Genomic DNA, 25,140 nt, shown 5'->3' on the forward strand with positions numbered 1-25,140 from the left:
CGCGTTGATAGACAGTTATTCCCATTCTTATTTGTTTCTAACTTTTTATTCCTGTTCCCAACAAGCCTTCTTGGTCTTTTAAATTTGAAATATTGTTTTGCTATCATTACATGAAGTAAGAATTTTGCCTCAGCATTCGTACATGGGAGCTGTTTATTTATTTTTTAAATGTTGCAAGTACTCAAATGCTGCAAGTGACAATAAATAAAAATTTAATAGCTGCAATCGTACCGAGATATAACTGAATAGTATGGTAAACCATTTTTAGAATTACCGCGTCTTAATTGTATTTAAAGTACTTTCCCCGACTTTTAGTTTTTTTTCTCAAATCATATATGAAGATTTATATCAATCCCTACCTTGTTGGTGAAATTTTTGAATGACTAAATTTCTCATTGTGCTTATTGATTTTTATATCAATTTTTGACTCACTTTTAATCTTGTTGTCGCAGACTTATATGATCATTTCTGGTTCTTCTCGTCTTTCTGTGAATTTCGATAAAATCTGTTACTGTATAGTATGGTAATTAGTGTTTTGATTTCTTGCATGGCGGAATAATCATATATCCAACTAATGTATATTGATTCTGGTATTTCAGTGGTGAAATTTATAGCTTTTTATGAGAGTTGTGATATATCTGGTTTAATAAGCAAGTTGAAGTTGTTTTTTTCGAACTAAAAAACTGATGTCCGATTACAACAATGTAGTTGCCAAGCGCATGCATTGCTCCAGATAACGATCAGTGATAGAAGATCTAATCTTGCTCTTTATTCATGCGAGAAAACATCTGCACTACCAAACAAGAGAGCTACGCCCAAATATATGGACACGTCTGTTCGCAGTACAGTACGGTTTATCGTACCGTCAGATCACAGTCTACAAATATATTCACATCAAGCGAAGCAGTGCATTCAATATTAATCCTACACGGGGAAATAACTGTTCGTGCGTATGGAAATAATTTCTAACTATTGGTTTAACAATTTTTCATACAGTTTTTGCCAGTTGTATACTTATTGCAATTTATTTATTTTCCCGTAAAATATATTGTTTGCTTCATACCAGTTGTATGTGTTTTATTATGGTGCGTCAACGCTCATGGGTTAGTCGAGGTTATTGATTCATACCAAATATTTTTATCCGTGGAAAACGAAAGTCGTTTAAACGGCTCAATAATATGAGTGATCTTACGATTACCAGCCCGCCTCTGTTATGAATTAGATAGCCATCTATTTGCTCTAAATACTTGGACTCAATCGCGGAGGAAGCCGTGGCTGACCAGCAGTTACGTTTGTGGAAATAAACTCTCTCCCTCTCTCTCTGACAAAATTTCGGTAGTGGGAGAAAACGGTGCGAACACCTAAAATATTCTCGCTTCTCGGTGGAACGAATCATCTTCGTTTATACTTCCCTGTTGAGACCTGCATGAGTCATTTTTGACTAATTGTTATGCAAATAGGGTTGACGGTGACCTTTGTTTGCGCATTCTGTGGCAGGTATGCGGCAACTTGTGTTTACCAAACAACAACACTGAAATTTTGACTCATAATTGGACACGTAGTGGACATAACGATCGTTTCAATATTATGTTGTTCTTGTTCTTGTTATTTGACACAGAATAACACACCTAGTGGAAATATTAAAAAACCTCTTTTCTCTCCGAATACTGGACCAATTGCTTTGAAATGTTCAGTGGTTGAAGATAAAAATTTTCCCCAGAGGGCTATTACTTTTATTCATTTTAAATATTTCTGTTAGCTCTGTGAGATTTGTTTTTGTTTGCTATGACGTCATTAAACGTTCTGCGGTCATCGGACGCCATTTTGTGTCCTACTGTACTGCTTCGCTTGGTGTTAATATATTTGTAGACTGTGATCTGGTGGTACGGTAAACCGTACTGTACTGCGACCAGAGGTGTCCATATATTTGGGCGTAGCTCTCTTGTTTATATCAATGATTCGAAACGTATCAATAAAAGTTCGGTTTCTTCACCGTTCTCGTCGATATTTGCCGCTTGAGTTCACACTTGATTTGTAATCATCACTGTTACGTCTTCGCATCACGGAGTATTTTAGCGTAGCCCAATGAAAATAAATTTGCATGCCACAAGTTTTTCAAAAGCTTTAGTTGCACGGTATCTCATAGCTGTTTACTGGCGCACAACGCTCCATCATAATTGTACTGTATATGATGGCCAGTACTTTACTCAGATATGGGCCAATAAGAAGCGGACGTAAACGAAATAGTTTTGAAATTCTGACGTAAACAAACCAAAAGACGGACGTATGTGCACTTCTTTCACCATGTAAATAGGAGTCGCATGGTTTTTCAAATTAACAGCGATTACTTGTATATATCGCATATATTACATTTATATCATCGACAATATTCATAGGTAGCCACGATATTTAATTGGAGAATGATTGGAAATTTTATTACAGGCCGTATCCCTGCTATATTATGTATGTAAACGAAAATGCTATTGTGGCAGCTTGTTTTCTGGATCGACTTCCTTGTTATAGAATTCATTAGCTAGAATCAATAAGCAATAAGACTACGGCGATGTATTAGTTGAAATTGACCAGTCACATTTCACATTGGAACTTTCAATCACGGTTGTAAATACTTAATTGTTTCGCTAATTGGAGTTTATTTGGTAGATTCGAAAAACGATCCCGGGAATAAAAAAGACGAAGTTAAAATATTATTTTGATTTTGTGAGTTTAGCAAAGATCAAGCAATCATCAGTAAACCCACATGTCATGAAATGGGAGAAATAGAATTTAAAACTGAAAAATATTAGAAAGTCATTTTAATTTCAAAAAAGTGGATAGTAAAATTTTTTATCTAGAATTACGCATTTTCATAAATATGTTTTACTTTTTGTCACAATAACATACTATATTTATGGACGATTTTCAGAATGAGCTCTTCCGAGATATTCGATTTGGGATGTTCGAACATTTTATTACAGTTGATATGCGATATTCCAGCTACGTATTTGCTCGTTTTGTAGCCCGGGCCCATATTTTTTAACCAAACTCACCAACCGGGCACTTATTCAAACCGGCCCTTATTCAAGCACGGGTGCTTGTTATTTTTAAAGCAAAATTATACATAAAAATTACGGTATCTTTGAAGACAAATATTTGACGACTTCAATCCCTTTCCCATGTCAATTTATTCACGTCAAACGAAAATTATTCACGTCTTAAGAGCAATTCTCTAAATTTTTCTACGCACCGCAGGTACTAATCCGCAAAAGAAGAAAAGTTTTGCGACGCCCTATCAATATTGAAACAACGCACTTGTGCGTCGCGACACCCAGTTTACCCTTTCCCTGCGATTTTTTTTTTTAAAAAATAATCGTATTTGCTACGCTGATTTTATGCATTTGTTCCCCCACAACTAATCGATCGACTAACAAACAACTAATGATCCTCTGCTGCCCACTCGTTGGAAAGCTTATTTGAAGAGCTTGCAATTGTGGATAAAAAAAAAGTTTTTTCAGAAGTGGTGGTCTGAGTCACAAACCGGATAGAAAAAAGGCATTTTTTTCTTGTGAGTTGAAATTTCAAACCGTGATAAAAATAGAAATATTCGCTAAATCCTTTACTGTTACCGCTTCTTGGTTGGCAAACAATATGATAATGTTGCTGTAGCAATTCCGTGATCTGACTCAAAATACTTTGGTAGATGTAAGGGATAATATGTCTTCTATTACCATCCAAAAAACACCGAAATTTGCATAAATTTCAAAAACACTCCCACATTCCGCCGCAAATAAAATTTTTGTCGTAAACAAAAGCGAGATTTACCGTCGCTTATGTTAAAACCCTTTCCGTGCGGTGGGCACGTATACGTACCCACGACAAAACTCGCTAGTTTGCGGCGGGTACGTTGATGTACTCCACTGTTTTATTTAGCAATCGGTCGCAAACTGTTGGTCTAGTTTTTCCGGGTTTTAGTTTATTGATAAGAAGCCTTCTTCGAGATTAACATAAGCGACGGTAAATCTCGCTTTCGTTTACCATGGGAGTTTTATTTGCGGCGGAACGAGGGAGTGTTTTTGATTTATGCAAATTTCGGTGTTTTTTGGGTGGTAATAGAAGACATATTATCCCTTCCATCTACCAAAGTATTTTGAGTTAGATAACGAAATTGCTACAGTAATATTATGCTATTGTTTGCCAACCAAGAAGCGGTAACAGTAAAGGATTTAGCGAATATTTCTATTTTTTATCACGGCTTGAAGTTTCAACACCCAAGAAAAAAAATGTCTTTTTTCTATCCTGTTTGTGACTCAGACCACCCCTTTTGAAAAAAAAAAAAAATTTTCAATCGCCAATTGCAAGCTCTTTAAATAAGCTTTCCAACGAGCCGTCAGTGGGCAGCAGAGGATCATTACTTTTTCGTTAGTCGATCGATTAGTTGTGGGGGTACAAATGCATAAAGTCGGCGTAGCAAATACGATTATTTAATAAAAAATAAAAATCGCATGGAAAGGGTTAATCTCGAAGAAGACTTAATAATAAATACTCAGACTCAATAAACTAAAACCCGGAAAAACTAGACCAACAGTTGGCGACCGATTGCTAAATAAAACAATGGGTAACTTAAAGTACCCGCCGCTATCTAGCGAGTTTTGTCATTGGTACGTATACGTGCTCACCGCACGATAAGGGTTAAGAACCACGGTGTAACGTTATCAATGCTATCTGTTATATAATTGGACGCCTAAGGCGTGAGTGTTATCTACCAGCGCTTAAAATTCAACAGCGTTGTGACAAAATCGCTTATTTCCTATTGTTCTCTATCACTGAAAAATCAGCTTTTACATCGGGCGGGTATTCGAGCACCGCCCCTTATTTATTTTTATGTTCCGTTCACACGGGCGGCTATTCAAACGGGCCCTTAATCAATCGGGCGGTAAAACGAGCATATACGATATATTATGTATGTAATTGAATATGTTATTGCGGCAGCTTGTTTTCCAGATCGACTTCCTGGTTATTGAATTCATTTGCTAGAATCAATAAACAATAAGATGACGGCGATGGATGTAATAGTTGAAATTGACCAATCGCATTTCACATTGGGGCAGATTTTCAAGCATGGTTATAAACATTTGCTAGTTTTCCTAATTTCAAGTTATTTGGCAGTTTTCAGTGAAGTTTCGAAAACGGCCTCGGGAATGAAACAGTGGAAGCTAAAATGTTATTTCAATTTTGCGAGCTTTTTAAAGATAAAGCAACCATCGGGGTAGAAATCGAGGTATGAGCCCGTCTACCACATGTACAGACTTCATGAAATGGAAGAAATAGAATTTGAAATTGAAAAATATTAGAAACTTATTTTACTCTCGGAAAAGTAAATAGTTTGAAAATTTTTTGATTTAGAATTCCGCTTCTTCGTGAATATGTTTTTAATTTTGGTCGTAATAACAAGTTTTTTTTAAAGTGCAATCGTCTTTTCCAGGTTCAACAGCAATAAATTCCTACTTGATACCAAAGAAACAAATTTTCGCTGAAAACCAAAGCAATCCTCCAAAAAGAAATCGACAAATTAATAAATTCGTTTGAGTTCTCACACAAAGTAAGCTTGGAATGCAGTGAATCAAACAGAATTAATTCAAAATATGTGATAGAAAATACCAACCGGCAAATTTTCAAATCAGGTAAAAAATGAAGAATTGAATTCAGCGTTAGATGCATGGTAGTAAAGTATTGATTGCATGTGTACGATAAAATATACAGCAAAGATGAAATTATTTCAAACCCCAACATACATACGGCGTGAATGCAACTTATTATGTAAGTATTTTGCAGATAGCACTAAAAAAGGTTTGTTTTAAGGAAAACTATATTGAATATATTATATTATGCAGTAAAAGGCATCTGCTAATTTATAAATTGCATGTTATTCACTGTTTTTAATTACAAAATGATAAGTGAATTCAATTGATGAAGAAACCGCTTGAAGAATGCACAAGACAATATATCATACCCAGATAATATCGAATTGCCTCAAAAACTGAATAGAAATAATAAATCAATTTAATTTTTACTGGCCACTGGCTATATATAACACTCGCTTCCAATGACCTATCATATTTGGTGACAAATTTTACATAACAAGGATATAGAATCCCACTCCATTCGCCAAAAATTAACTTTAAATGATAGGCAAGCTAAATCAGGGCTGAGGAGTCGAGGCCAATGTAAGATTTATAAACTCTGTTTTCCTGTCGTTGAGAGCAGGAGTCAGAATGTCCATCAACCAACAATCGTTTTTTATATGGGCATCGATTCTGTCCGACTACACACTGTCATAATCGGAATTCACATAAAAAAAAATGCTACAAACAAATATAGGGTATTTAATAACACAAACAAATCATTTAAAAAAAATTCTTCACATCAGTAGTAAACATAGCTATATGCAGTGGCCAGTGAGTTGAAGTTTCTAGGCAATGTCATTGAGCAATTGCATTTCAAAAAACTATATAAATTTATTACAGTTAAGTAATGCAATAACTCATTATAGAAGTACAAAATTCACTCAGTGGTAACACAAGCACCTATTAACTGTCGAATATCTATATATTATATCAAGTATATTATACAATTTCATATTAGTAAGGAAGCAAACATACGCTACTAGTATGTCCTTTAATGGTAACTGAATATTCTCTGTCATATACAATCAAATCACTTCAAATTAATCTTCACTGCATCGATTATCCTCAGATCCATGTTCTTCACGTCAATCATCTCCCATTGATTCTTCTTGAAATCAAACTTTTCCATGCTTCCGGGTGAACTGAAAAATATACAGAGAAGATATCAGTTCTACAAGACAAATGGTTGGTAAAGTGGTTGTTAGGCTACTCATTGAAATTAGATTTTTAAATTCTACAGTAACTCAAGATACGAAAAAAGCAAAAATGACCGATTACCGCAGGTGGCAGACTCTGATTAAACTTTATAGGTAGCAATATGATTATACTGCTTCTTCTATCCGCACAAAGAGCTCAAACCAAAAGCGATTATATATCCAAAGTTATGAATATATTCACAAAAATATAAAGATTTCAGTTTATTTCTGTGAGCAACGACAATATAGACACTAGATTGGTACAACACTTATAGTGATGAATACAGGGGAACAAATATTTCTCTGGGAATAAGTATTTCAGAACAAAATCTCCAAAACAGAAGACTCTAGTGCAGGGGTGCCCAAACCAGGGGTCGCGACCCCAAATTGGATCGGAGTGATAAGTAGGTAGGGTCGCAAACAGGTCACAGGGTCGGTAGGTCGCTGAGGTATGGTAAAAGTTAATTAAAAGTGATTATCGGAGTCGCATAACAAACATTTCCTTGGAAAATTCTTTGGTATGCTGCCTGACATCATACATCCCCAGATACAGAAAATTGATTAAAATTAAACAGTGACCATTCCCAATGAAAGAAATTTTTTAATTTTAAAACTTTTTTTTCGTAATTTCGGTATTTTTAATTAAAATCGAAAGTTTAAATGTTTTAGCTTATTTTACTTGATACCACCACATGACCAAACTCAAAAGTCCAGTGACAGAATCTCTAAAGTTACATAAAAATTATATATATTGACCTGGGGTCGCACTGGACACTTGAAAGTTGTCTTTGGGGTCGTCCTGAGAAAAGCTTGGGAACCCCTGCCCTAGTGCCTACCATGTTGTAATAAATTCCACTAACTCTACCTGTTCCTTCCTCCAATTGCATAAATATTTGAATCAATCACAAAAGCACTAAACCAGCTCCGTTCAGTTAACATGGGAGTTACCGTGGACCACACGTTTGTTGAAATATCATATCGTTCAACAGTTGTCAAGTGATCGTTTGTCCATCCACCTGAATGAAATAAACAGTTTGTTAAAATCTGCTTGCAATTTTGCCAAAATGATACAAAACAATGTTTGTCCATCTTTTGACAATCTCACCTACACAAGACAAAGCAATAAATAAATAAAGAGGGAAAAGTGAACTAACATGATAGCAGGTAACCACTGCAACGTTACAAATATACCGCAGAAAATTGAACTAGCCTGAACTGAAGATTTTGAAACCTGTTCAGAATGTCTGAATATCACTCCTAATTCCAAACACTAACTGGTTAATATTTCTAGTAAGAAGGGCGCAATAGTACCAAATATATTTATGAGTTTACAAGTTGCACGGCATTCGGATTGACCTTTGCATTCGTAAATATATAATTAATTATACAAACATTTGAACATGATTTTCCACATAACAATATAATTCTGCAATCTTGCAGAAGAAAATGATTGGAATATTAGTAGTTCATGACGATGCTCTAACATAATGGCATTGCATTTGATATCTTGAAGCACAATCATTGAAATATTCTGGTTAATTGCTATTTTATGTAAAACTAAATATTATTATGGGCACCTCTAAATATATTTTTTTCTTGAGTCCTCGTACATTTTTAGCAACAAACACCAACCTACCTAGAACATATATTTTTCCGTCATTTTCAACAGCTGCGACCCATTCCTTTGCTTCATTCATGGATGCAACAAAGGACCAAGTTGATGATGTTGGGTCAAATCTTTCTACTTGGTTGGTGTAGTGATATGGTACTGACCCACCAATGCTGTATATACAACCTGGAATTAAACAGGGATTATTACTTTCAAGTGTTTTCTGCATTCTGGTATTCGATGAAAACTTAGGACAAACTGATAAATCCGATATCTGTTGGCAGTCATTTTTTAGTTGCCGAAGTGTATAGCAAGTTTGCTTCATAAGAACACTTTGTAAAAGCAACCACTGATACGAAACAACCTACTGGTCTGTTGAAGACGGTATTTTTCCTGTTTGGTTTAGACCAGCGGTTTGGTTTGCAACAGGAAAAACTATTTAGTGACCGCAAAGCTATCTAGTGTGGCCCTTGTCAACACTTTTTTGCTCATTTTTCCCCATCAAGCATAAAGAGTTAATCCGGCAGTTCATGTTTAAATAGTCGCCCACATGGGTAAAATGTTTTTTATGTTCTATTTAATGTGTTAAATACTTCGCCGTTTTGTCCGATGCCTTTATTACTGTAAAGCAGAGCATTTATTGGTCCAGCTAGATTTATTAAGTTGGTTATATGGTCCAGCGACAATTCCATTTATTATCCTGTTGTATGACTGCCTGTTTCGAGCCAGTTCAATGTATATGACATTTTTTTGGCGCTCCCGGAGTATGTGAACTACGATAGCGGACACTGGAACTTAGTATGTGTACCAGGTTACGGTTAGACCATAATTTATTCCAATTTTCTCTATTTTAGTTCTATTACGAGTTTGGGGACTATCCAAGTATTTGTACCTGAAATTATGGCCTAACCCAACCTGGTTAGTACACATACTACGTTCCGGTGTCTGCCATCTTGATCCACATATTTCGGGAGTACCCATTTATTTATTAGACAACACCTTCTAACCTCCAGCACCCAGTGCTGTTGAAAAATGACTGCTGAGATTTTTGTCTTTTACTTTTTCCCATTTGTTGCTTGATGGCTCGAACTTTTCAACTAATTTTGAGTAAACATCGGAAGAACCAACAACGTAGAGGTTTCCTGTAAACAATTTATATTTCAGACCAATGGTAGAAAGCAAATGATACTTGGAAAATAATAGAAGATAAAGTAAAGAACTATTTGTCTTGAGGCAAAGCAAACGGTACTTATGGAAATCATGTCAAAATAATAGATAAGACATTAGCAATGGAAGACAAAACATTAACCAAAAATAAGAAAAAGTTTCATGGGATATATACAAACACAAATAAACTACTAATCTTAAAATAGGAGTGTTAGTGTGTTGTATAATAAACTCAAGTCCATTGGTTATTCAATTCCGGATAAGCGTGTTTTAGCAAAGTAACTCAATCCTAAATATTTTGGCAATTTTTGTCTTGGCATTTATATCTTGTCCCGCCTGAACTCAAAAATATAATCCTACATAACAACAACTATTTCTCACACAGATAGGTTTTGTTATAATTCTTCAATGGTGTTAATATAAAAATATAATTTGTATTTGTATGCTTTGAAACCCTCTGACTGCACAAACCATTAAACCCTAAAACTTCACTCATGGCTTTTTAAAAGTGTCTGCTTGAGTTCTATTCAGCAATATTTCTTTAAAACACACTCCTATAATTTTTTTTTTTTTGAAAATTTTTAATTAAAAACCTTATCCTTGAGATATTCTGTGTACGGTAGAGGGTTAATAATTAATTCCTAATTAATTAATTTTTATTTCAATGTTTTCCTAAAGTTTTTTACAACAGAACAATACCAAAACGACAATTATAGCAAGAATGTTTACCCTGAAATTCACAATTGTATTTACAGGATTTTCATATTCAATTCTTCAATTGACAATTTTGATGATGTCACAGCTATAGTTAATACTGCACAGCCCTCCCCCAATGCAAAAAATGTCTCTTTTTACGACGGAAATGCGTAAAGGCGTAAACAATCCAATACGCACAGTTACATGTGAAAATTACCATTAATTTTATGTTTTTTTCACTTACAGAAAATCTCGATACCTCTGCCAAGTATGGTGCGGTCAAAATCATATTTATCAAAACATCACAACGCCAGGGATTGTATGTATGACTGATAATACATGCTAAACCAATAATAATTCATTATAAGGCAGTTAATGTTATTGATTTCATGTCTGAATCGCGTCAACATTTTCACAGGTCTAACTGACGATTTTGAATATACGATTCGCACTTTGCGTCATGGCTGGAAGCATTTTTGTCTTCTCTCGCATCAAGGCATTACGTCGATAAATAGCTAAGAGCGATATTAACAGTAGGTTACCCTGCGCTAGCGTAAATAGCGCCGGGTAGCCCTAATTGGCTTACTGGCGGTCAATATGTTAAGTGACAAAGTTTTACAAATCAGAAAAAAATGATCAGTATTTTGTGCACAAAACGTTCAGAAGAATTGTGGGTCACCCACAATGAAGTGATATAGTTACAATACAAGGCTGAACTGGAATTAGATACCAAATGAGATACTGTCGCCCTTGATAGATAGATAGGTAGATACTGTCGCCCTTGAGTGGTGCATACCATATATGTACACACCCTTTAAACTTGACCATTCCCGCGTTTTATAGTATGTGGTATCATCACTCAATGGTATTGTACATTCATCCAAATTCTTAATTTTTTTTTTTTTAAAAAATTTTTTTATTACAATATTCATATGCAGTGTGTTTCATGTTGTGTTGTGTCTCTATTTATAGATGTTGTTTTGTCTAACAAACTCCTTTGTACAAACAGTTTTGTACACTCCACCCTTATCCCTGTTACCGCATCCACCCACCCTCCTTGCACAACTGCCTGTATAAAGGACCATATTGTACATATTTGATTTACCCTATTATAATTTATATAAATCAAAGGGGTGTATGCGCACATCTGTGTTTTAGGCCAATATGGTCTTGTGCATACATCCCGTCTTCAGTATTTATAATTACTTACTCTTTTATATTGCTTTTACGAGACGAATAAACATACATACATACATACATACAATGCTATTAAAATGTGTTTTTCGATAAATCCTTAAACAGACCAGTACTAAGAATTCCTTAGGCAACTTCTCACCTAATAAAACCGCAACAGGATATTTGAAAAACTCAATTACTAGTCTTGAGGCAAAGGTAACAAGATATTGTTTAGCAAAAGATTTTTTGAAGCAATTCTTACCAGACAAATCAGCAACAGGAGGATACTTTCCATGGCTATACATCATATCATTCATTCTCTCCCAAGTAGCTTCATGATCTGAATATTTCAGCCGATGGACAGATTGATCAATTATGAGAATATAAATGTAGTCACCAAGAGCCACAGCAGAAAAGCGAAATTCTGATCCAGGTATGTTCTGGAAAATATTAATGAACAAGATTGCAATGTTTGCTTTAATGTAAACACAGATGCTTGAACTGGGAGGATAAGAGAATCAAATCCTGCTCAAATAATCGTCGTAATAAAGCCTTGTCCACGTACATGTGATGTATATTACGTACTTCGATACCGAAGTGAGATAGACAGTACAAGTCAGGTAGCTGAGTTTTAGTCTATCTTGGAGGGGGGAAATCAGAAGCGGAAAGCAATGAGATGATGGCCAAACACAGTCTCTTGTTGAAATAAAATAAGTGACGCAACAATACTATAGGCCGAACCGGACTACAAAAACCCCATCTTGCAATCCAATTGCAGAAAAACATAAGCTTTCAGCATTACTTTTTAACCATCTGGAGTAAGAATGGAGACTAACATAGAAAATTTTCGAGGTATAGAATGGTTAGACTGATATAACTGAGTTGAAGGTTGCCAACCTGCATTTTGGTCCAAGAATTATTCCGTGGGTCAAAGCATTGAAGACTCTTCGAGTTTTTATCAAACACTGCAACTGTAAGAAAATAAACATTGTATCAGAAAGGGAAGAGCAAAGACAACAAACTATAGCATCGTTTGAATTAGAATCAATCTACAGTTTGGTGAGTTTCAAAGTTTTAGATGACAAATGATATTCTGTATTGTCTATATCTTAATTCAAACTTGCTTGCTTCCTTTTCTTCTTGTTTTATATTCTTAGCGGAGTGAACATTTGAAGCACCAACATTTAAGCTGTCCATCACAGAGATGCAGAGAGCTTGATAGCATTCAGTACATGACTTTACCATTGGCTGAAACAACCAAAGTGCGTTATGTTATTACAATGAATGTTAAATGATATAAAAAAAGGAAATTCATGTAGTGGGATTATAAAATTTACTCAGATCCCCGAATACAAGGAAATTTAAATATTTGAATTCTGAATTTGAAACCAAATATAGACCAAAAAAACTTTGGCAAATGCAAGCATTTTTAAACTGAAATCAGACTCCAAAGAAATTGAAAGTTGTCACACGCTTCTAGTTTGAAATTACCGTGTGCAATACTATAAACGCCGATCCCACAGCCTATCCAAAGTCATATAACTGTTTCGAAAATGAATGGTTTCAAAATATCATCAATTGAAAAAAACTACCCACCTCGTTTTCAACAAGGAATCTTCTATAAGTCACCGGTACTTTATGCAAATCAATGTAGTTGTTCAATTTCTTCAGAAGTTTTTTGCGATTTCTTTGCTCATGTTTTATCCAAGATATCAACGCATCTAGCTTGACACTCTCTGACGCCTAGAAAGAATACAGATATGTAAATATAAAATAATATCTTACATTTAGAGACAAATGATTAGCACTCATGCTGTAAACTGAGAAAGCGGAGTGCTTAAATTCATTGCTTGAATATTGATTCGATAAACAAGTCCGTGGTTAGCAAGCTGAAACAGTTATTTTAGCATCAAGAGTCGGAATCTATTTGTTCATCTCTATCCTATCATCTTAAGCGAAGTGAGAAATAGGGTAGGTTATGCACAAATGAGTGGCTGTATTTAATCATCGTAAGTTTATTTTGGTCAGCTTGAATCCAAAACCCCGCTAAAAGAGTGGCTACTTGAGGTACAAGGTTTTTGTTCAGAATGAAGGAGTCAAACAAACCTAACTAAACACTAAATATACCTTGTTTTCTTGTGACTTGATCAATCTAACAAATTCCTTTTCCTCTATTTCCTTGAACTCATCAAGAACTGCAATTTCATCAAATTTATCCAACATGAACTTCTTGCATTTTTCCATCAATTCTTTGTAATTGTACAGGTTTGCGATTCTTTTTGTCGCAAAGAATGATTCTGCAGATGATTCGAGATTTTCTTCAAGTGAATCAACGATGCCTCTGCAGACATCTGTTATCATAAAACAAACATTTATATTATATGTATTTATACATTTATCTATGGGCAAGCACACATCCATTTTGATTTGTTCCTCACAAATCTCCAGTCCTCACACCTCTTACTAATTTACAGAACAGAACCCATATTAAATTAAGACATATTTTTAGAGAGGACATAACTTTTGCACCTTGAAGCATCCTGGATTAGTAAAACTTTTGGGTACAATCATACATAAACAAAGTTCAAGCGTTAAATAAATTTTGGTGAATGATTTCAGTGAAATATGGCTTCAGTTTTTTTTTATTTTTTAGTGGTTGGCATGAATGAAACTTAATAACAGATATAACAGATTAATTAACAAGCTGAATGAAATCAGAAACAAACAGGTCTTCCTTTCAGTGAGAAACTGGCCAGAACAACTATAGAAATTCAGGCCCAAGCAAACCAAATAGGTTTATTTGTGGGAGATTGTCTAGGTATTTTTAATCACAGAGAATTGAGTGAATCTCTGTACAGTCCAGAAGAAGGATCTACTTTATATCATCACCTTTCAACTGTAGTAATTCAGCCACGTACATCAAAGATTCAGCATTTTCATCAGTAGTAGACAATTCACCAGTGTAAATATATTCTATGCATTGTTGCAAGGATAATGGATCAACTTCTTTCATTTCCACTTTACCAGACGCTGTCTCAGCATTCTGAAGTGTGATAATACCAACGATTAAAATACATTAACAAGGGTTACAGTACTAACTGTGAAAGAGTTAACTCAAACAGTTTATGGCATGTATAAACACAACTTACATTATGGGCCAGCATTGCTTTGAAATAATCAGATCCTACAGATATAATATTCTTATGAACTGGGATTTCTTCAGAGCCAGCTATGATCATGAAATCACAATGATCTCGAGTTTCCTTTCTGCTTCTGCAAAATTAAATTTTAAATCAGCATTGCACTAAATGTGTTTTCTATTCCGCACAGGAAATTCTTGTGTGAACTTTCAAGTTTTAATACAGGGCTGGGAAGCTGGTTTGAAATCACTATGGTTCTATCTCTAATTCCGAAGCTACAATATATCAAATGTGGCTCCAGGTCTGCTGGTTTACTCATCTGCTGGTCTGCTGTTTTTTTGGTATGAGCACTACATGACACATTAATTCAGATACAGTTATGCGAGAGTTAAATCTGTGTTATAGGGACTTTAGATTGTAAAATTGAAACTTCAATTTCATACAAGAAAATCAAAATTGAAAAAATTATAGGATGCTTACGGATTTTATTTGTATGAGGTATTAGAAAATTATAAGTCTGGAAAAAGAATTAGATGGTTAAAAGTCGGAGCCACTAATTTTCTGGTAGCTCAGGCTTCAGCTTCATTTTCCACCTCCATCCACAAAAAAACACTGTGGCTACATGGACCCAGCTCTGATTAGTAGGGAATAAGTATGTAAACATACATGATCATAGAGATAAGCGATATCACCGTCACCAATTCTGACTATACAACAACAGTGATACCTCAGTGGTTGACCTAAAAAATTCAAAACTGTGGCGGCGCCCGAACACCCAAGCGTGTCGACGAGTGAGATGGGCGATCCAGTAATATGTGAACCAAGATGGCAGACGCAGTATGTGTACCAAGTTAGGGTTAGGCCATAATTTTATTCCAGTTCTATTACGAACTCGGGGACTAACAAAGTGACTTCCGTAGTATTTGTAACTGAAATTATGGCCTAACCCTAACCTGGTACACATACTATGTTCCGTTGTCCACCATCTTGGTTTACATACTACGGGAGTACCGTGAGATGACGTCAGTCGAACCGCGCATCTCAGCTGCCTCTTTACCATTCGACAATAGAGCGATGCGCAAGTATATAATCCGAGCTTTTCAAAATAAATTACCTTAAATAACAGTGTCTTCTTAAATAACAGTGTCTGCCTGTGCAGAGCTTTGATTGGAACGAACTGTATATATTTATTCGTAAGATCTTGTTGGGGACGTTACGTCATTTCTGATCGATTGTCATGGCTCTAGGGCAACCAATTTGATAAGCATATAGCATAAAATTTTAGGGAATTTTGATTGGTCGAAATGGCAAGCAAAGATATACTTTTTGTTTAAATTTCTAAAGCAAAACTACTCACACCGAAATGTCTGCCAAAAAAAAATAGCAAAAAATACAATTTGAGTAAAAGATATCATTCAGTCAGCAGTCATATTTTTACAATGGGTTTGTGACATGTAGAAAAAAAGGCTACACAAATGTGGCAAATCCAGGTTAAATAGATCTTATGCATTCAGGCTGGATATGACATCCGGTGATAATAGTGGCAGATTTTATTTGCGCTCAGTCCAATTAAGGAATTGGATGGTGGAAACCAGCAGCCAGGAATAATGAATCTTATGACATCTGCTAATAATAGTAGTATAATTTTTGGACCTTAATTTTTTAGGATTTGATGCTAGCCCCGATATCATAGAGCAAAGGTATGAGGAAAGTATAAATAATAGAGTACATATGATGTTTAAAATGAGTTATAACAAAATGTGTGTGTACCAGGTAGAGTTAGGCCATAATTTTATTCAGATTTTCCTTATTTTAGTTCTATTACATGTTCGGGGACAGTCTGTGTTAGCCAAGCGAATATACACTTGCTCATAGGCTTCAGTCCCTTTACACAACTTGATGTAAAGTAGGCGAACAAAATTAGTTACCTCCATATTGGTACACATACTTCTGGAGCGCCAAAAAAGATACCGAACCGCCAAGGCACTTATGCAATGTTCGAGTTCAACCAGAATATTAGTTTATTCTTGTGCTTTAAATTTTCTCAGAGCAAACACATGAACCACAGACTCATAATTTTCTCAGAGTGAACACCAGAAACAAGAGTTTTCTTGAATTTGACCTAAATTTCAGTTTATTTCTTGGCTTGCAATGCACATACACACTCTTAATTTTCTTGCACTGTGTATTTATTTAACGTCTGGATTAAACCGGAAATTTGCAGTTTATTTTTTGGCTTGTGAGGCATCCACGTACTCCTAATTTTCTTAGAGTGAACACCAGAAACCGAAGTTGCGTGTCTTCCGAACAACCAAATCAGAAACTTTGCAGCATGCAAGATTTTTTTAATATATTGTTAGTAAAATGTTGACTTTTTTAATTTCTGGCTTGTGAGAAACGCACACACTCATAATTTTCTTGAAGTGAACACTGGGTCTCGGGTGACAACTCACAACCACCAGTAAACCCAGTCTTATAGATAGATAAGTCATATCACAAACCAGAGTGAACCTTGCAACATGATAGCTGCTCCTATATTCTGACTGATTAGCTAGAGCTGACATAGGGAAACTACGGCCTGTTGGGTAATTCAATCTGGCCAGCCTGATGCTGCCACAACCAAACAGAAACCAAATTTTGATGTTTTAGCTAAAAAATAGCTCAAGGAATTGGTTGAAATTGCAGATAAATTCAGTTTTGGCACGAGGCCTATTGTTTGTTCATAAAATAGAAGTCACACTTACTTGGTCCGCCAGTCTTGGGAGGTAAAATTTAACTCACTAAAGGTTTAAAAACCTTACTCACCCCTGAGCTAGAGTCATGTTTGCAAAGAAGACGTGAAACCACCCGATAAATATGTTCACTAGAACATAGGTTCTCAAAGTGCCCATGGCTCTGAATGAGAAACCTAGGGGCTCCACGAGCTATTTGTTCACTTATTAAATTAAGTCATAATCGAAGAATGTTTTCAATCAAAACGTGGACGGAGGGCGCTAGGATGTGTGCGCGATATCAATTTTCACCAAAAACGATATTGGGAAGGTAGCGAATAGCCATATCGAATATTAAAGTCTGTTGAACATCCCTGGTTGTGATAGGTGCGTATGGCCTTCTACGATTTGTAATGTTGGCTTATATGCGAATTTTTATAAATTCCCCGCTTTAAAGGTGTTTTTAGGGGATCGGCTTATATGCGAGGATATATGGTAAGTAGGAAAGAATAGTTTATATCTGAGTTTGTCAAAAATGGACTCTTGTTCTTGTCCAAGAGGCTCATGGCTCATGAGGCTTGTTGTGGAGTAGCACATGCAAAAGCCATCACATGGTGCCAGTCGCGATGACCATATTATTTGATCATTTCTTTACCAGTAATGCCTCTACTCATTAGAGATGTACCGATACCACTTTTGTCGCCGATACCGATACCAACTAAAATCGTCGATACCGATACGCCGATACCACAAAAAGGCCAATATTCCGATACCGATACTATGTAATTATTACTTAATTAGGTGTGCTGTGTAGGGCAGACGGGCTAAAACAATGGTCTTTGAGCATTGTTCATGGTACACATTATTTTAGATCGATAAAAAAGATATATCACATGATATGAAATTAATGTTTGGTGTTTGCTTTAACTGATTGAGATACATTGTTCAGTAACGCTAGTAATCTCGGTGTTCAATTAGAAAACTCATAAGCCGGGACGTCCAATTTGAATTTAATGTTAATATCGCGACCTTCGAATATCGTTATTTGTGTTTAGAAGAATATCGAATATCACCCACACATTCTAGCGCCGCCGTCCTACGTTCAAATTAAAAGCATTTTACAAATATTTCATTTAGTGGCTAATCGTAATCGTCGATGCAATAAGTCAAAGCCAACATGAAAGAATATCAATCAGCACCGACGGTTTACCTATAACCGTCGAAGATGTTTTTTAACTTTACTATTTAATAATATTTTACAGTTGCTATTATATATTTTGAGAGATTCTAGGGCTAGACGGTCATGTCAATATATCTATAAAGAAATTGTGTAGTTGAACAAAATTAAAATTAATACCTGCGTAGAGGGATAACTGTGTCAGAATTTAGTTTATCGATGTCGACGGACTAAATGACACTTGTACTTGACGACAAACAGTCAGAATTTATACCCGTGCCAAAAGTCCATGTGCCGTTAATAAAGACCCCAATTCCACTGGATGATTTAAAACTGGGCGCCTAGTTGCTTTTTGCTATGTGCTGTGTTGATATATTTCTTCATAACTATGTAATATTAAAAATGTCAAGATAAAAATTTGACAGCGAAAATAGCCAAATTAGTTGAGCTAGTTTGGCTGATAAATAGTTAAAAACACGCGAATCCTATTCTCTCGCGGGTGTGGGGACATGTATGGCTCATAGCTCACGATCTCTCCAGACAAAAAATAAATTTAAAAAGTAGTAATCCGACTTATCTTTTAAAACATTCTATATATATCAAAAAGGTAAATATATCGGAAATATCGGCCTTAATCTAACCCAGTGTTTCCCAACCTTTATCCGCCCACGTACCATTTCGGGATTTGGTGCAGTGCTCGCGTACCACCTACACAAATAATGCGCGCGAAGTACTATTCCTCACCGTTTGTGACGTCATAATAACGTATTTGATTCATGCAAAGTGTAACAACAAATTCTAATAAACTAGGCCGCATCAGCCAAGATTGATGTGGTGCAAGTTATTGTTTTTCCGCCACTATTCAAAAGAAGAACAACATAATGAAATAACAACAAAACAATCAATTCATTCAATGCGATGGCTGCATTTGTTTATTTTCTACGAGGTAGTCGATGCGTGGCATACATTTGCTCACAGCTAATCGGAAGTCATGCATTGGCTCAAGGAGTCTGTTTCATTTCTTAGATTTGATAGTCATAAGGGATGAAAACCCTTGCTCGCACTCCCACGTCGAAGGATAAATTAACAGCTGGGGAATAGCGCGAGAAGCAAGCGTCACATATGAGGAATCCATGCTAAGCCAGCAGTTGATTGGAGAACATTCTTTGTGTCTCGTCTTTGCAGTCTGGTCAGCCTGGATATCTATGAGCTCCTCTTGCTCCCCAGTCCCGACAGGCAGGTCGGCTGGATCAATAGAAAATGGATCGGTTATGTAGGCACAACATATAACATCCGGAAAGTAATGCCTCAATTCGGCATTGAGCAGTGACAGGTGATCAACGATTTTATGGGAGACTTCATCATTGGGCGCGCTGGGAAGGGTTGTCAAGGATGTAAACATTCCATATTGCTTGCTATCTACGTTATTTTTCCAGAGGTCCAACTTCCGGACAAACGCTCTCAGTTTTGAAATAAACTCTACGATAGTACAGTTTGGTCCTTGAAATGACAAATTTAAACGGTTGATGGTTTCAAAAATGTCTGCCAAGTAAGCCAATCTTATGACAAATCCCTCATCCTCCAAATCTTTCTGAAACTCGTGATCTTTCTCCCGTAAAAACACAAGTAGTTCATTCCTCAATTGAAAAAGATGTTTTGTTGTATTTCCCCTGGAGAGCCAGCGCACTTCTGTGTGATAGAGAAGACAAGTGTGATCGGAACCGAGATCTTCGCAGATCAGCTTAAACAGGCGACTCTTTAGAGCTGACGCTTTAACAAAATTCACAATTTTAATAATTCGGTTCAAGCACGATAACAACTTCGGTGGAAGTATCTTGGCGCTAAGGGCGAATCTGTGTAAAAAACAGTGTACACCGGTGACGTTTGGTGACACGGCTTTCACATGGGCTTGAAACCCAGACTTTCGACCAAGCATGGACGGAGCCCCATCTGTCGTGCATCCGATTAGTTTGCGCCAATCCAGTCCATTCAGCTTGAAGAAACTGTCTAGAACGCTGAAAACATCCTTTCCTTTTGTTGTACTGCACAACTCTTGGCTCAGCAGTAATTCTGTTTTTTCAGCATTATCCTGTGTGAAACGGACGTAGACAAGTAGTTGACTGCAGTTCGAAACATCTGTGGATTCGTCAACCTGTATTGCAAACCCAAATTTTGAAGCTCTTACTCCCGCAGTAACTTGATCGGCTATGTCAACTGACATCTCCTCGATACGGCGCTTTACAGTATTGTTAGAGAGGGACACACTATCCAACTTTGACACGGACTCCTCTCCCATCACACGTCTGACCAAAATCTTTGCCGCCGGCATTATGAGAGACTCTGCAATGGTATGAGCTGTTATGCTTTTAGCCACCAAGAAAGCGACTTCATACGACGCTTTGACAATCTCTGTCCCCTTCTGGTGGAATAAGCCAGTTCTGTCCAAACGCTGCCGCTTCATTTGCTCCGCAAGTCGCCGGAAGTAGCTCAGATCTCGATTCTTCCTATCAGCGTGGTTCGTTCTAAAATGACGTAGAAGCAGGCTGGGTTTCATGGACGCGATGGGAAGGGTCTTCATGCAGACCACGCATTGCGGTAGAACTTCTCCTTTGTGTTCGATCGAGATGAAACCGTATTTTAAATAATCTGGATCATAATTTCGCTTGGACATGGTATAAAGTCAAATGAAAAATACTATTTATCGCAATATTAAATGAAAATTTGTCAATGACAAACCTTCCTTAAACAAACCACCACGTTAGACAAGCTCCTGGTGTGTTACCAGTACCATCCAGCGCTCGCGACGCGCACATACAATTTAGACATTCTATGACGTCACAATGGCTAGAAGTAAAAAAGACGTCCCTTACCACGACGCCTTCAAAAAAGCACCGCAATTAATTAAGAACTATCGTCGATTGAAAAACAAACAGAATGTGCTCGCGTACCACCTGGAAGACCTTCGCGTACCACTAGTGGTACGCGTACCACAGGTTGGGAATCACTGATCTAACCGATACCGATACATGGCCAATACCGGAAAAATGGCCGATATTGGCGATACCGATACCCGATACATCGGTGCATCTCTACTACTCATTTGTTTGTTGGCTTTTTAATATTAAACGTGACAAATATAAGAACTGATGGTAAGGTCTTAGAAGCAAAATTATATAAATGAAGTGTTTGTATCACCATCAGATGTCAAATCAAAAAAATTTTCATATAAACAGTTTTAAATCACTCCCGAAATTAAAATTTGATGTATCAAATGAGATTTGAACCAAAACTGTGTTACTTGCAAAGCCAATACAGTAATGTCCAATGCTTTAACCCAGTGGTTTCAAATCTTTTTCATGAAATCCCCTCCCCCCCCTTTCCCTATTTTGGAACTCTTATTCCTTCCTCTCTACACATTTAATAATACTTTACTAATTCAATATTTAATGAATCCTTACTAATATCGGAGACATTGGAGAAATAGATAGCGATGGGAGCTTCAAGGCGGTTAAGCTAGTGTCATGACCATGTCGCACTCCCGATTCACATACATAATACATATTTCAGTAATGATAAAGAACTGAAGAATATTAGTAAAACTACAGGCATGAAATACATGGCAGAATTCCTCCCAAAGAATGACAATACAACCCCGAACCCTTGAGCTTTTTTAGCTGAAGCAACGAAATTTGTTTGTTTGGTTGAGGCAGCATCAGGCGGGCCAGATTGAATTACCGAACAGGCCGGTTTCAGACAGCGTCACATAGTTTGCCCGAGTTAGGCTTTGACCCCATCATTTTAGATATCCCTGTCTCACACTCACCTGTTCAAGTCTTGTAAAATCCTATTTGCATGTCCATTAGTCTTCACTTTAATTTCAAGAGGCATTTTACTGATACTGCTAACTATTATCTATGTAATTCAAGGCTGAATATGACAGGAATAAAACAGTTATAAATAGCCATGTAGAATTTGTCATAGGTGTTCAGAATACAATTTAAAATGTATAGCTAGTTTCTCTCAAACTAAAGTCTTACCTTTTGTCATAAAATTAAATTAAAAGAGAACAAGACAATGTATCGCATCAGGCTTAATATTGGGAATATGCCCGCCACCGCACCTTTGATTACCTTGCGCAAGAGCGCAGGTTTGAATCCTTTGTGAGGGAGAATTATGTATGAGAGTATCGCTGGACTCCTCACGGCCGTAGGGTGGTTCACGTAACATTAACCACTGGTCGGTTTTGCCTTCATCCACCATCATGCATCTGAAAATGAATAACTAGCTGACTAATCCCACACCCGACATGGACTGGTAACCAGACCAGACGCTCTGGTCCATATGATTGAGCCATATTATTGACTTTCATAGAGGAATAAATATGTAAATCCTATTCTATCCTAAAAATCAAGTAGTAAAATGTTCAATCAAATGCTTCATTATGATTTACTGACTTTTCAGACCCTGCTTTTGGAATCATGCTGGTTTATAGGACATTTGAATATATTTTCTAAAGTAGTGGCAGATTTATGGTAACCTGTTGGACATCTGTATTAGTACACTCCAATTTATCAACTGTTTTTCTAGTTATATTGACCTGAGCTCCTTCAAGCCCTGTGTCATTCGGGATTCACTAAAACCTAATTAACCACTATAATTCTTTACCATGTCAACTGCTCTTGACACTCCAGTGGCCGCCTGTAAAATATCAAAAAAACACCCCTTTTGCTTTGACTTTGTGTGCATGACCTTGCTTTGAAAAAATTTTCTCATAATAAAAAATAGTATCAGTAGACGTCTTCTCAGCCTCCCTCCCTCTCCCGGTGGTTATGGTTCAGCTATCTTATCAGCTTTCCTCTCTCTGAGAATAACTATTATCTGTCCTTTCTGGATAAAGAGCAGTCTGGCAATGTTGAGGCCAAAGTTGACGATATTCCTGATTGTTATAAACATAAATCCACATTGCAATCGGAATCCAAATAAAAACCGACAATAACCAATTCTTCACAGATAAATGTGATATTTCGTGCATAAAAATAATACCAAAATATAACGATCACAAGTCCACCAAACTCCCTCCCCCCTTCATCATGCACCACCCAGTGGATGAAATTATCCTGATAGTTTTGATGTAACACATACACAGATAAAATAGTTCCAAAGAAAATATATCCAAAGTCAAAAACTTTTATGAATTTTGATCCAGATAGTGACGGCCTAAAACCAATTAATCGAGAAATGATAGCAGGAGCCAGATACACTGGAATCCATAGCTTAGGATCTGGGTCATTGTATTGTACAAATGCTGACAAAATGAAGAAACTTGCAGCAATAAAATTGAGAATACGAAATATCCCCAAAGCTAGCATTATCACATTTTAAGGATTAGATTCTGAAAAATATAAAACCGGTGTAAGGTATATTCGTACAGTAATTTATATATCATACATGGGAAAAACATTTCACCTGTTAAACCGTAAAAACCTTGGCTCAAATAAACTTCACTTGACCAAAAGCCTGATAAACTAGAAACTAGCAGCAACAGCACTTTGACATTGGTATTAGGATTATTCTGACCAGTCATGCTTCAATGATTCCCATTCCCATGTAAATAACAGTGTTGAGTAGAAGTCTCTGAATGCCGAGTCTGAAGTCGAGCCACAGGTCATTCAAAATTTAAAGTCAAATCTTAGTCGCAGCAAATTTTTAACCCCAAGTATAAGTGGAGTCACAATATGAAGGTAAAGTAATAATGGGAGATTTCATAAACAACAGTGAAATGGATAAATATGAGTCGCAAAGACACCAAGAAATGAAACCTACTTACATTAACTTGTCCCATTCTCAGCAGAACATACAGAGTTTTTGCCTACAATTCCATGAGAAAAACAATATATTGTAAGCATGCTCTAATACAATGTTTCCCAATCTTTTTTCAAACCACCTCAATTTTTTTTTTAAATAAATTTTGTGATATTTCACGACCCAAGGATATGCTCACATAGAAGCGCAATGTAGTGTTTTTCATTCGCAGAATTGAAAGACTATGTAAAACAATTATTTTTGAATGTCTTTTTTTACCTAGAAATTCCGGTACTTCCGTAGTATGTGTACCAGGCTAGGGTAAGGCCATAATTTTATTCCAAATTTCCTTATTTTTGTTCTATTATGAGTTCGGTACCGTCAGTATTAGCCAAGTAAATATACACTTGCTCATAGGCTTCAATCTCTATACACAACTTAATGTAAAGTAAGCAAACAAAATTAGTTACTTCCATATTGGTACACATACCTCTGGAGCACCAAAGTCACCTTAGTACAAAAGATAATATTTACAAATCAAATCCACATCTGCCTGATTGCAAGTGCAGTTTTAAGTATTTTGTGGTGTCTGCAGCTGCCGCAAAACCATGGCGGTATTTCCATACCATGGCCGCTACAGCCAACCTATGGCGACTGACTTTTTAGCTGCCACAAACCAATGACGAGCTGCCGTTATAGCGGCAGCAAATTGAAAACCAAAGCCAGGTAAAATTTTGCTGCCGTAACCACGGCAGGTGGGCCGTAAAGACAGGGCTGTCCCTTAT

The 25,140-nt window shown here is 36.5% G+C and overlaps 2 protein-coding genes across 2 annotated transcripts; both read right to left on the minus strand.

Moving 5' to 3' along the window:
- Positions 1 to 5,845: 5,845 nt before the first annotated feature.
- On the minus strand, positions 5,846 to 23,493 carry LOC120335392 (kelch-like protein 3). The gene is made up of 12 exons (XM_078119786.1): positions 22,377 to 23,493; positions 14,675 to 14,798; positions 14,415 to 14,568; positions 13,653 to 13,876; positions 13,122 to 13,268; positions 12,650 to 12,773; positions 12,423 to 12,496; positions 11,788 to 11,965; positions 9,494 to 9,628; positions 8,514 to 8,672; positions 7,743 to 7,893; positions 5,846 to 6,823 (listed from the first exon to the last, which is right to left on the minus strand). The coding sequence occupies exons 1-12, from the start codon at positions 22,439 to 22,441 to the stop codon at positions 6,712 to 6,714; spliced, it is 1,647 nt and encodes a 548-aa protein (XP_077975912.1). The 5' UTR covers positions 22,442 to 23,493; the 3' UTR covers positions 5,846 to 6,711.
- Positions 19,202 to 21,402, minus strand: LOC120332226 (zinc finger BED domain-containing protein 5-like). The gene has a single exon (XM_039399429.2). It carries the CDS (start codon positions 21,222 to 21,224, stop codon positions 19,569 to 19,571), a length of 1,656 nt encoding a protein of 551 aa, XP_039255363.2. The 5' UTR covers positions 21,225 to 21,402; the 3' UTR covers positions 19,202 to 19,568.
- Positions 23,494 to 25,140: the final 1,647 nt, after the last annotated feature.

Source organism: Styela clava, chromosome 14 (genome assembly GCF_964204865.1).
Source record: "Styela clava chromosome 14, kaStyClav1.hap1.2, whole genome shotgun sequence".
NCBI lineage: Eukaryota > Metazoa > Chordata > Ascidiacea > Stolidobranchia > Styelidae > Styela > Styela clava.